The 13,332-nt window shown below is 43.0% G+C and overlaps 2 protein-coding genes across 2 annotated transcripts in view; both read right to left on the bottom strand.

The window, feature by feature from the left end:
• Positions 1–4,241: 4,241 nt before the first annotated feature.
• Positions 4,242–11,090, bottom strand: rp9 (RP9 pre-mRNA splicing factor). The gene is made up of 6 exons (XM_083646879.1): positions 10,825–11,090; positions 10,307–10,337; positions 10,072–10,201; positions 7,959–8,050; positions 6,783–6,844; positions 4,242–5,306 (listed from the first exon to the last, which is right to left on the bottom strand). Exons 1-6 carry the CDS (start codon positions 10,977–10,979, stop codon positions 5,102–5,104), a joined length of 675 nt encoding a protein of 224 aa, XP_083503005.1. The 5' UTR covers positions 10,980–11,090; the 3' UTR covers positions 4,242–5,101.
• A 462-nt stretch (positions 11,091–11,552) lies between these two features.
• Positions 11,553–13,332, bottom strand: part of LOC310785795 (UPF0711 protein C18orf21 homolog) — a 30,045-nt gene continuing 28,265 nt past the window's right edge. Inside the window, exons 4-5 of the mRNA XM_083646946.1 lie at positions 13,106–13,299; positions 11,553–12,731 (exon numbers count right to left, since the gene is read on the bottom strand). Coding sequence (XP_083503072.1) covers positions 12,569–12,731; positions 13,106–13,299 — 357 coding nt within the window. The 3' untranslated portion in view covers positions 11,553–12,568. The remainder of the gene's footprint in view (positions 12,732–13,105; positions 13,300–13,332) is intronic.

Here is a 13,332-nt window from a genome sequence, read left to right as displayed (position 1 = left end):
ATTACATAAAATGAAGAAAAAAACAAAAAAGGAGAACATCGTTGTAGTAGAACAACCAGTGTTGGGCAAGTTACTTTCAAAATGTAATGTACTACATATTACTAGTTACTTTCATTTGAAAGTAATAAGTTACTTTACAATATTACTGTCTGTGTAGAGTAACTCGTTACTTATTATTACACTACTTTTGCATTACTTTCACCAAAACAGCAGCAGCAGCAGAATGACATCGCCGCCCCGGAACCATCGCAAAAAATAATTTTAATCGCCTTGAAGTCAGTGTAAACAATCCAAAACTCTAAATGTTATTCTTTTCCTTTGTTATTGTCATCTGTAGTGGTTATTTGCATAAAAACACACAGTTTGATTAGGAAATGATTGTAGCTTTTTTAAATATGTGCTTTGATTTAAAAAAAAATCATTCAATTTGTAACTTGAGTTACTTGACAAAGTAACTGGTATAATATTACTGAAATCCTATAAGTAATAAGTTATATAACTGAGTTACTGCTAAAAGGAATATATTACATGTTACTTTTGTAATGAGTTACCCCCCAACACTGAGAACAACTATCATGAAAATAAACAAGGAAATTTGGCCCTGCCCATATGAAACGTCTGACCCTTTCAAAGTACATCACAAACGGTACATTTTGCTGCAACTCAACAGTGCTGCTTAATCCAGAACCTTACTTCCGGGAACTTTCGTGAGGTAAAATAAACTGGTCCATTGGAGTGAACGGAGATGTCGCAACTCTTCTATTATACAGCTCTGGGCCAAACGGTTGACTGACAGTTATTCACCCACTGCAGGCAGTAAAATTATATCTGTCAATTGGACAGATAACTAAAAGTAACACAGAGGAGAGAGCGTGTCTGTGGCTCTCCATGATGGCTGAAACAAAACATCACCATTCACCACAGGAGGAGGGGGAAAGGCACACAGGAACAAGGAATTTAATAATTCATGATATTGATTGCTTCATGGCCTCCACAATACATAACACAACTGTTTGGATTATGACCTTCAGCTGTTAGGCTGCCTCATGTTGTGAGCATTTTGGAGAATATATAACTCAGTGGTGGTCCAACACACAATAATACCAGTTTCATTTGATGGCCACAGCACAGGCTGTGCGCAAGCATGGGGGCCACATGGGGGCCACTTGCCAAATGACTACAGACTGCTTCTGATATTAAACCAGGGGGGGGGGAGAGAGGGAGGAAGAGAGAGAGGGAGAGAGGGGGAGAGACGGAGAGAGAGGGGGAGAGAGGGAGGGAGGAAGAGAGAGGGAGGAAGAGAGAGAGCAGTGGGTGTGAGGCAGACACTCCTGCAGCTCGTCCTCATCTCCCCACAGCAGGAGCTGGATTAATACAGCAGCCCTGTCCTTGCTCCCTCATACATAATCTGGAGCAACACACCCAGCAGAAGTGTGTGTGTGTGTGTGTGTGTGTGTGTGTGTGTGTGTGTGTGTGTGTGTGTGTGTGTGTTTGTGTGTATGTGTATGTGTGTGTGTGTGTGTGTGTGTGTGTGTGTGTGTGTGTGTGTGTGTGTGTGGGTGTGTGAGACAGAAAGAGGCACAGACAAGGCTGAACTCATTCTAACTGCACTGCAGTCTGTAGGCCAGTGGTTCTCAAAGTGGTGTCCGGGGACCCCCGGGGGTCCTTCAGAGGGTTCTAAGTAACACAATGAAAGAATGTATGACTATTTTGGTTATGGGTTTCATACACTTTCTGTAATAAAACATCTATAGGGGGGACCCTCCCACTCTCCTGCCTGTCTTGCAGGAGCATGGTGTTGATTGGGTGCACCTGGACGGACCTGGCTGGTGCACTCGGCTCAAGATCTTCAGACCACTCGTCTCTCTCCCTCCAGTGATGCACCTTTTGTCCTGTTCATTTGTTTAATGTAGTTTGTGTCGTCTAGTAATTTTCCCTTAGTTTTAGTTAATCAATTATTGTCTTAACTTTTACTTTGGGTTAACAAGAGTGTTTTTCTTTTGTTTCTTCCGGATGGTACCAGATTACATTTTAAAAATACACACCTGAGTCTAATAATAGTTGCAAAATCTTTGTCGTATATAACCTATGAAGGCAGCATCAGCTGGGTGGGGTTTACCTCATCAGGACAGTTCAGTTGTGGCTGGACTTTCAAATACTTTTCTGTGATTGACTACATTAACTTAATGTACTTAATGGTCACCTTTACTGAATGATATATATATATTTAACCTTTATAAATGTCAAGGCTAAATCAGAAAGGTCAAATGATGTAATCATCTGTATTTGAGCCAACACACTGGATTGGCTTGAAACCAGCCCATATAGTTCAGAAAAACTGCATGATGCAGAAGAATGTACCTGCATTTAAATAGACTATCTAGTCTCACATCTTATAATCCTTGGATCAGTTTCTACACATGCTTTAAGTGCTTGAATTATTCATCTTTTACTTGATTGTGTAACTCCCTTGGATTGGAACATGTTCTGCTTCACAACAACCCCTGTCTCCACCTCTACCCCTCTGTGGTTTTGATAGGCGAGGAGGTGAAGATATCGCATCATCAACAAAAGATGGTGTTGTTAATGCATCTATTGCATTTTTGTTGCAAAAAATGACCATTATTTGTGAGTGAAATACTATGTTTTCAGTGCTAAAGACTTACTAATGCGCTCCTGTGTAGGGTTCTTCTAATAGTGTCTGCAGAATGAGCCGGGCCTGGTACTTCATCTGACCTGCTCCCTTGTCCCAGAAGACAGAGTGCTTCAATAAGGACTGTGCGTTGGCCACCTTCTCCCTGCGTGGCAGAGCCTCCCTCTGAGCTGCTGCTGTGACTGAAACTCATCTGGGAGATTCATTGTGCTATTCAGAGAGCGCAAGACGAGAACAGACTGTTTCAATGCAGCTGATTTATAGAAGGTCTTTGGTCAAAGTACCAGGAGGAGGATGGACATTCGCCAGGGAAGCAGAGCGAGATGAGAGTAAATGAAGGCTAAATGAAGCTCTCAGTCAGGAAGCTGAAGTGACGTACACTCATGGCTGCGTAATAAGTCTCTTCATTTCTCTCTACACACTAGCGGTGGGACAAAATTTCGAAATATCGTGATACTTCCTCTTATGATACATTATCGATACATTGGCGCCCGTATTGTGATGCCATATCTTGACATTTATCCTAAAATGTGTATTTTTTGCACTCTTTTCTCACATTCCTTTCCCCTCTCTAAACCTAATTTACAGTACACATATTGAAAATACTTTGAGGCATCATTTTGTATCCGTCCTTTAAACATTTTAACTCCACACGTGGATTCATGAAAAAGTTGCACTTTGTTATATGTTTCATGTCAATTCTGTGAATAAATACAAAATTCCTGCTTTATGCCTTTTTATGGATATTTTTCCCTCTTCAGTTACAGATATCGTGATGTATCATAGATTACTTTTTTTTTTGGAAGACCAAAAACCTATACCTCCCAAACTGCCTTTGATAGAGCAATGTATCGATTATCGCTGCATCGTGATACGATCGTTATCGAGGACCAAGTATCGTGACAGTATCGTATCGTGAGTTAGTCTGGGATTCCCAGCCCTACTATACACATACTACAGTATACACTCACTGCAGCTAGCCAAAAGGCCTGGGACACAAATCTGAATGGAAATCTAATTTGTTTATTCCCGTACGGTCTACTTCAATTGTCTTGGGGTCATTAGGAAGAGGGAATGTTTCAACTTCATTTCCACAGGGATTTCATTTCAGAATGCACTGTTCTGTCTCTTCTGTCTCGCGGCCTGTTAAGGGGCGAGTCTTAAACACTAGTGTGAAAAGTGGGTGTGCTACTTCTATTACAGCAGTGCGAAGTAGCTGCCATGAGCTGCTGGTCTCTCCGGTCACTTTGTATTGTTCTGCTGGTTGGTTGAGAACACAGTCTGGTGAGTTGTTGCTCATATAGCTCAGCACAGATGAACACACAGCTCACGGGCAGCATTGTGTGGGTTACAGACTGTGAAATGGTTTTTTGAGAAACACTCTCTGGAGTACCCTCGGATTACTCGTAGCAGGACAAGAAAAATGTTCTTCGGCTCTGAAGAAGGTCACTACGATACCGTGTACTTTTTAATGAGCCGAGTGGAACTGTGCTGTGCTGCACCATCTCCCAATACATAGTCATCAACCTGAAAAATGGTGTAGCGAAAAAGAAGTCAAGGCCAGACTGATACATTTATATTTGGGCAGCGTCGTTCGTTAAACGCTGGAGAATAAGAGGCATCTTTATTCTCGGCATAAGAGCAAACATACATTCTCGCCCCGTCGTCTGAAAGTAAATATGCAGCATATTCCAACCTCAAATCACTCCAAAATATGTATATGCAGCCGTAAAGCACTCGGATACCCTGGGTTGTGTGTGGAAAACAAATTCTAGCTGCACTCGAACGCTTATAATTTGGATCTTTTTCCACATCTCCACATTTCGCCCAAGACTACAATCAAAGTATTTAATAGCAGCAAAATGGCAGCGATGAAAACGATGGTGGAAAATACAATCTCTTAATGACACACTGCATATTTGCTGACATGCTATCTTATAAGATCCAGTAAAAGAACACCCTTTATATCGGTTACAGCATTGAGCTCATTTCACATCACTTTAGATGCATTACCCATGCAGTTAATGCTGACACACACGCACGCACACGCGCGCACACACACACACACACACACACACGCGTGCGCTCACATGCGCACACACACACACAGCTATTCCATATGCTCCTGTGCTGTAAGATCTAATGGAGAGGACGTTGACTCCAGTTGTGACCCTGGAGCAATTGCAACGGATGGGAGAAGTCATGCGTGATACATATATAGGGTCTTAGGAGTTTCAACCCACGAAGTAGCAGAGAGAAGAAGGCATCGGAAAGTCTCCAGAGGGCAATTCTTACCAGTGCACTCTGCAGCGCACTGCGGAGAAACACACTTCAGCACTGGGTAAGAAGTCTCAGCGCTGCTGCCTCATCCACAGCTTCATCCTACGTTCATAGCACGTAGCATACAGGTACATAAAGCAGCATGAGAGCTGACATGCTCCAAACGGTTCAGTCAGAGTCGGAGGAGCAGTCACTGGTTTTGGAGGACTTGTGCTTTCGCTTCCTCCTTCTCTTCTTCTTCTCTTTCTTCTTTTTCTCCTTCCTCTTTTTCCTCTTCTTGCTGCTGCGGCGGTGGTCGGAGCCGGAGGAGGAGCTATCGGAGGAGGACGAGGACGAGGTGGTGTCCTGGAGCAGCTGCTGCAGCTGCTCGATCCTGGAGGGAGGACAGAGGGACGATGGGGAAGGGGGGACAAGGAAGGGATTGGAGTCAGGTACAGGAGAAACCACAAGACTGTTCAGGAGACCGACACGGGTTCAAACCCCTGTGGTGAACCTGACCTCTGACCTCCATGGAGGGGCGGCAAGTAAAAAGAGAATTTCCCCATCAAGAAAATGTCACATTACGGTTATCATTATTTGTGTCCACACACATATTTTTAATCTACATTCTAATAATTCTACGTATTCACTCAGAGCTCCTATAGGCTGACCCCAGGCTTCCAACTGCTGTCACACAGAAGGAGATGGGTCAATAGTAAAGGTAGATGATGGTGAACATCCAACTAGGTCAGAGGAACGTGCGTTTCTTTTCAACAAATACAGTAAAGCCGAGGTTCGCCGGGCAACATCAAAACACCCCCCATGCTAACAGGATGCTCTTCAATTAAATATAAAACACTTGTAAAAAAAAAAAGAGATCAGACCATTAGTCCATGTCCTTTGATTGGCTCAGAGAGAAGTGGGAGGGGCATGCTGGGCGCACAGCAGAAGCGGCTGTTAACTATTCAGCAGTGATGGGAATCTACTGGCCTCAAGTTGACATTGTTCTTATCTTGTCAAGTGTGCTCTCGTCCCCATTATAGCTGGGCTGACCACACGGAGCAGTACCATCCTCTGACCACTTGGGACGTCATGCCACTCTTAAAAGTATACTTCTGTAGTCAAGCCTCTTTTTCCCCTGGTTGGACTTAACTGTAAATGCACTTAATGAACTAAACCTCTTCACTGTGCTACAGCACAATTTCCAAAATGTCTCCCTCCCCTCAGCTCATTGAGTTGGCTCTCCTAAAATGCTCTCTCAAAATGAATATCGCCGTTTCATTAAGTGGGGAATTCAAAATGGATGTCATCAGTCATTTATATAATTGGCTGTGTTTCCATCAGTTATCATTCAGTGAACAGAGAGGTTCTTGACCCGAGCACCACTGGAGATACCCAGTTGCAATTTGAGAGCCAGACAACAGGGAATGTTCCAAGACGCTAAAATGAATATGTGGTACAGACACGCAACTCAGTCTTCAAAAGGAACTGGCCTTTGAATAACCTTTACGCAACGCCCGCAGAAAAACACACTCAAGTATGCGCATGATGCTGCTCTGCATATGCACGTACACACACATCTACATCCAGCCTTCTTACTGCACAAACCTCAAATTCAAACATCCTGGTGTCAAAATGTATTTGCTACCAGCCAATACAGAGAACCAGCCAGCACGAGAAAACTTCCAGCTACCAGCCAGTACAGAGAACCAGCCAGCACGAGAAAACTTCCAGGTCATCGGAGATTGTTCCATTCCATTGAAGGAAAACGGGCAAAATTATTTTATTTCTTTTTTTAAATCAAGTTCCAAATGGACAAAACGGAATAAATAATGAAACGGCGTGCATGCTGGGTAAAAACAGAATCTACCTGGTTTCTTTTTCATTCCTTTTGTTTTCCCGGATAAGGTCGTACATTGGGTCTTCATGAGCCTGCGGGAACACAATACAATCTGTCATTACCAAATAAACACAGTTAGCATTCCTACAGTAAGATCTGCTGATGCACATTAGGATCAAGATATTATTTCATCAGCTCAACACATTCCAACAGCTCCCGTTCCTTTTAGTGCGACATCAGCATTTCTTTTTTAAATCCATTCATATCAACAATACTAGGTATGAAAATATGATACAGTTGCACTTATGGTAATCATTGCAGATGCTGTGTCTCTGTGTTAAGCTGCGTTCACACCGACCTATTAAAGTTTGTCGCTGGCGTCGAGTTTACATACAAAGTCAATGCAAACGAGCGATTGAGCGTATATTCGCCTGGGAGAATAATTGCTGGGCGTCCGAGCGGCAGAGACAGAGCGATAGGGAGAAAATACGCTCGTCGCTCAAGATGAAATATTCCAACTCGAGCGAAAATACGCTGGCATCAGTCGCTCGCTGTTCAATGCTGATTGGCTGCCGTGTGAGAGCGAGTCAAGGATCACTCTGGCTTGGAACAAACCGCTGGTTTATTGTGTGGCAACAAACCGCATTGACAGGCTGACAGCTGACATGAAGTGAAGTCTGTACTACCGGTATGCAGCTCGCATTAGGAGCACGCTGATAGGCTTTAGCTTGTAAACAATGACGGTGGCTCGTAGTGGACAAACAGCATGACATTGCGTAACGTTATATCCCCCACATGTCCGTCATTTCGTGTGCCTGTTGATGAGCGATTTAAACAGAGCGACAGAGCGATTCCAAAGGGTTGACTTGAGCGACAGAGCGAAAAATAAATATCTCGGTGTGAACGCCCCTTTAGTCTACGGTGGATCTGCTGATGCTGGAGGTGTTGTTCCATTCCAGGCCACATTGAAGTGAGCTGTGTGAAGGTCTGCAGCCCACATGTTCCTCAGTGTGAAGCCGGCTTAGCCATCGTTAACCTCAGCTCAGTCCCCCACACACACAAGCCTTTAGCCCCAGTCAGAGCTCATTCACATTGCCACAGCCCAACCTGCGTTCTGTGACTATGAGAACTATAGCAATTGTATAATCTCTAAATAGATATGAGTGGCTGCACTCCTTTTTTTAGCATCAAATTAACTCAACTCACCACTCTGAACTGTTCCAGTTTCTGGTTGCCTTTGATGAAGAAAGGACACTCTTTATCTCCTGTCCTGTGGCCGTATCGCTTGCATCTCCAGCCTGCATCAAGTGGAACAAACATAGCATGTGTTTACTCGCTTCACCGGACTGCCAGGTGGACAACAGGAAAAACACTGCTCATTTGCTCGGAAATGGTATCATTCTGTTTGACCACATTTGCTGGTATGCAGTGTTTCTAGGATTTTTTTTTTTTTTACTGCAGTTTTTTTAAACAAATGTACACACACATAGGCACAGACAAACATGAATGTATTGGACACAACAAATATTTTGTTTTGTTTTCGTTGGCGTGATTACGAGATACCCATGGCAGCCAATCAGGTGCCAAAGACTTAGAAATGCTTGCTTATCTAGTGGTGCTTGGCAATAGAGCCCAACAGTCATGTGACCTTTCTTGCCCCAGAAGTGAATTCCCCATTCATTTTCTCCATAGACATTTAGAAAAATCCTTACATAACATAACTCATTTTCAATCTTTTTTCCTGCATTTATTTTTTTTGCTGAAAGTGAAATGTTTTATGGTCACTCACGACTCTCTGGAAGACTGGTTGGCTTGGTTCAAGCCTTAAAACATGTTATGTAAGGATTTTTCTAAATGTCTATGGAGAAAATGAATGGGGAATTCACTTCTGGGGCAAGAAAGGTCACATGACTGTTGAGCTCTATATGTACGCCTCATTAAAAGAGAAAGAGCAGCTCAACTATATAAATCACCATCACTTGTGATTCATGGTCAGTTCTATAAAACTCTTCTTTGAAATGTCACAATGGCAGTGTAGCTGCCACACAGTACATACTTGACATCTTTTCCAAAATGAAACAAATATCTTTTTGTCTGTTTAGCCTTGTGAAGCAGCCATCTATATTCAAATATTTTCTCAAAGGATTAAGCAGAGCGAATCATGCTGCGATTCCACACAAAAATGAGCAACTTGTGAACTGGCTCAGAGTATGTATGACTTCCCAAGTCCCTGGCTGTTCACTTAGCATGGAAATGAGTGGGAAGAAGGAATGAAGGGGACTGAAAATAAAGTCAGTCTTTGTTTGGCCAGAAGGACAGAGGTTAATCGCCACAACACCAGTAGAATTGCTCATGTGCACTAAAAGGAATAGGACACAATGGATATGATACAATAGATACAGTGTCAATTGTGATGATATTAAACTGCTGGTTGTCACATTTATTACTTAGAAGGCTGTCTAGTCCCTACTCATTAGTGGAGGTTTGACTGCCCCCTAAAGTTCCAGTCTTGTACTGTTAGTACTAGTACTACCACTACCCCCCCCCCCCCCCACACACACGCACGCACGCACGCACACACACGCGCGCACACACACACACACACACACACACACACACACACACACACACACACACACACACACACACACACACACACACACACAATAATAAAAAATAATAAATTATTATTATTATAACTTTGTATAATACTTATCTAAGAAAAGCTTAAAAAAAGAAGGAAAGATGTACTAAGAGGAATACGAATTAATAACAATGGTCCACAGGAATTACAAGATCAAAAGAAAAGATAAAAGACTAATTAAAATGAAACCTTAACATAAAAGCCAGTGCATAAAAGGGAGTCTTAAGATAATTAAAATTATGATCCTGATTTGGCTAAACTGATATCACTGTCTCTTATGCCCCCTGGCTTCTGCCTTATTAAATGACAAGCTGTAGCAAAGGACACTGGATTTGTTTTCTGTTTCACAGAGGTGTGTGGTTGAAGTCTAGCTTCACTCCTGAGTCCTGACCCACACGCCTCACGTCTGAATGTGCGATTTGTGGAGAATCCAGTTGAGGGACAAGGACCAAATCTTTGCAAAACCACCATGTCTACAGTGAGTGAATACGGATTAGTCTCTTCTTGGGACACACGTGAATCTCTCTGAACTGAGGAAAGGGTTGGCAACTTGGCACAAGAACATAAAATAGAAATGTCTGTCTGTATGTATCAGGTGCTTTTGGTTGACAGGAAATGGGGCTTTTCCTCGATGCACACCCAGGGGGGTGTTGTTGCTGTGCTTGTACTACTCACACTGCATCACCTTCACCTCCCTCCCCAGAGGCATCCACAGACCCTTGGTGGGCGCGTGGGCGAGGAAGTCTCGGGCATTTTCGTTTCCTGGGTCCTCAGGAATACAGTCCTCCGGTTTTTCATCATGCTCCTGAAATAACAACAGTTCCCTGTCACTAATGAAGTAGTGTTTACTGTGCGTTCCCAAAACATCAATTTGTTTATTATAGGATAATTCCCTATCATTTTTCCATACCTTTATGAGTCCTGGAGGGGGCTTCTCATAGCTGCATGAAGGAGAGATGAGAGAAATACAATGCTAATGTTACGCTTTAGAGCAGATTTGAGAATTTTAAACATAACTGCTATCCAAAAATAGTTAACCTGAGTAAAAGTTACTTTTCCTTTATCCTTAACAGGGGAAGTCTCACTGAGAGCAATGCTCTCATTTTCACATTGACAAGCTGACCAGTACAACCACAGTGTGATCTGCTGGCCACTGAGCAGCTCCACTGGAGTGGTTGGCGTTAAGGGCCTTGCTCAAGGGCACCTCGGTGATGGTAATGGGTGAGGGGCAAGTGCTGCTTTTTCACTTTCCCCACCCAGGTTTATCCTGCGGGTCCCGGGGATTGAACCGACGACCTTCCGGTCACAAGCTCGCTTCTCTAACCTACCTTGCCCCTTCCAGAAGTTACAGAACTGTCTCCTCAAGTCACATTTATATCGCACACAATTTACAAAACACGGACTGGAAAGGTCCATACGTGTACTCACAACGTCTCGACGTGCTTCAGCTTTTGGACTTCTTGACTGAGTTTTTTCGCTTGTGCCTTGAGTTTCTCCAAATCATGTTTTGAATCCTTCTTGTGCTTTTTGTGTTCTCTGCTTCTGCTGTCCTCCTTCTCTCTGGCTCGCTTTCTGTCAGACATTGCATTGATGTCGACAGACTGTGTCCCCAGAAGTGCAGAAAACCAGCAATCTATCAATTATGCGCCTAAGAGGAGGTAACTGCTAAATTAGCTAGTCAGCAAGAAATGCTGTTGATGCTAACCAGCGAACTAGCAAACATGTCTGTGATGTGTACTTCCTGTATAGCCGGGTGCATGCCTTAAAGTCCAGCACCATCTAGAGGGCACACGGAGTAAATACCATCGAGTAATACCTGTAAAGTTCTACTGGTATTTGGAAAAACTACAAACAAAACCCCAAGGCACAACATGATATGAAATGTTTATTTTCTCCAATAATAGTTGTAAGTAGTAGTAGTTGATATTAAATCAAATGGGATGGAGGAGAGGGTAAGGTAAAGCAGTAAAGGCTGCAATTACTTTCTCAAGAAACCTTCCATCTCACGTCTTCAAGATTGGGTTGTCAGTTTCTCACTTATTTTTGCAGTATGAAGACTCACCAGTAAACTAAACAAACAGTAGCAGCACAAGTATCACAGACTGAAAATGTTTTATTTCAAGAAAAACAAGGTATATACCATAGGTGGAATACAATGTGAGGTATTTCAAGGTAATCTGAACAGCGAATGGAAACAGCTGCCTGTGATAATCAGGCAGTACAAAAGGCAGTAGATACTGTACTGTGCTTTACATTGCTCTTAAAAAATATGAGCAGTGTAACCCTATTAAAAAATACACAGGCAACAAAACAAAGTTTAAAGTCAAGTCTTTACATTGATGATTGTCACGAAGCCATTTTGTACCGTTTCTAGGCAGAGGTGCCTATTGAATGTAAACAAACAATTGATGAGTCCCATTCTGAATGCTATCATGATAATCTCAAATATCTTCATTCTAGAAAAAAGCAAAACATAGTGGTCATCATAATGTCGTAGCAACACACACCATACATTTGTAAACAGTTACAAATGAGTCTTGTTTAGCCAGAGACATCATGAGTGTGAAATAAAGTTATACTGACACTGGAGATATAAAAGTAAAATAAAGTTAATTTAATCAAATACATAAAAATACAAAGGTTTATCTTCAAGTAGCACGAATACCAAACGGCTATATTTATGCTTGTCATATACATGTAATTTGTAAGTTTAGAAAAGAAAGAAAGAAAGAAAGAAAAAGAAAAATGATACCCTTGGAGAAGGATATAGGCATGGTTTTCCACAAACTCCACCAAAGAAGAAGAGTAAGCTTTTTTTTCCTCCAACACCCCTAGATTAGGAGATATCAGAAGAGGCACGTGCTAATTTTTGACAATAAAAAAACACAAAGAATTCTCCCTCCAATCGGCTCCTGAGAAGAAGCGTTACCCCCATTAACAGCTGAAATAATGAGGCCACCATTCCCTGCTGCTGCATTGGGATTCCAGGAGCGCCATTCCAGACGGCCCAGTACCAGCCCTGTTGGTGGGCAAACTATACAGTATCTCCTTCCACACCTGCTCAGGAACCAGGTTAAGTTCCCCTAGCCTTTGGCGGAAACGGGTTTCAACGTGGGTCTAAACCCATGTTTTAAGAGTCCGTATATGAAGAGAAGGTATATTTGGCGGATATTCAAAGTGAGGAGAGGAAGTCTTTCAAGCCGCCCTTCTTGCTGCCCTGGTTGTCCTCTCGTATGAGGATCTTGCTGAGGCGCTGGACGACCCAGTTCTTCACTTTAGAAGTCTTGGAGGAAGACGAGCCAGACCCTGGGGTGTTAGAGGAGCTGGAGGTGGACCTGAGAGAGAGAGAGAGAGAGAGAGAGAGAGAGAGAGAGAGAGAGAGATTGAAAGAGAAGGAGGGATGGGGAAGAGGACAGACAGCGAGAGAGGGAGGGAAATTGAGTGTGGAAATAAAGTAACTTGAGATTTCGTTGGGTGGCAGAAAAACCTAAAACTGCTGTCAACAAGTAAATGATCTGACAAGCCTGGATACCGACACGTATCCATACGGCTGGCGTGACGCTGAATAAATAGAAACAATCATTCATAATGCTAAAATGTCTTCCTACCCGGTGTCTTTGACACCTACCAAGAATAGTAGAGGAAACTTCTATACTTTCTAGAAACCGAGCCCCGGAGATATTAATAGCAGCAACCTTAAATAGCTTACTTTGGTGTATGACAAGGTGTCTTCTCTTTGCCAGCGGACTTGGGGGTAGTGGTGCCTGCTCTGCTTGCTGCCTGTGGGGTCCTGCGCTTGCCAGTGCTCCCTGGTGTGCTGTGGGACTTGGGAAATGTCGCTGTAAAATCCCTATTTATTCCTCTGTGCCTGGACGTCTTACTGCAAGTGTGGCAGGTGGCCATCTGGGGGAAAGGAAAGGAACACATTCATTAATA

The sequence above is a fragment of the Poromitra crassiceps genome (assembly GCF_964638095.1).
Source record: "Poromitra crassiceps genome assembly, chromosome: 11".
Classification (NCBI taxonomy): Eukaryota; Metazoa; Chordata; class Actinopteri; order Beryciformes; family Melamphaidae; genus Poromitra; species Poromitra crassiceps.
This window is presented reverse-complemented; position numbering and strand designations above follow the sequence as displayed.

Excerpts from the sequence above, each read along its gene's own strand:
- rp9 (XM_083646879.1), bottom strand. The coding sequence starts at position 10,979 with ATGTCTGACAGAAAGCGAGCCAGAGAGAAGGAGGACAGCAGAAGCAGA. Across the intron at positions 10,338-10,824 it reads CTGAAGCACGTCGAGACGTT|CTATGAGAAGCCCCCTCCAG; the intron begins GTGAGTACACGT and ends TCCTTCATGCAG. Across the intron at positions 5,307-6,782 it reads AGGAATGAAAAAGAAACCAG|GATCGAGCAGCTGCAGCAGC; the intron begins GTAGATTCTGTT and ends TCCTCCCTCCAG.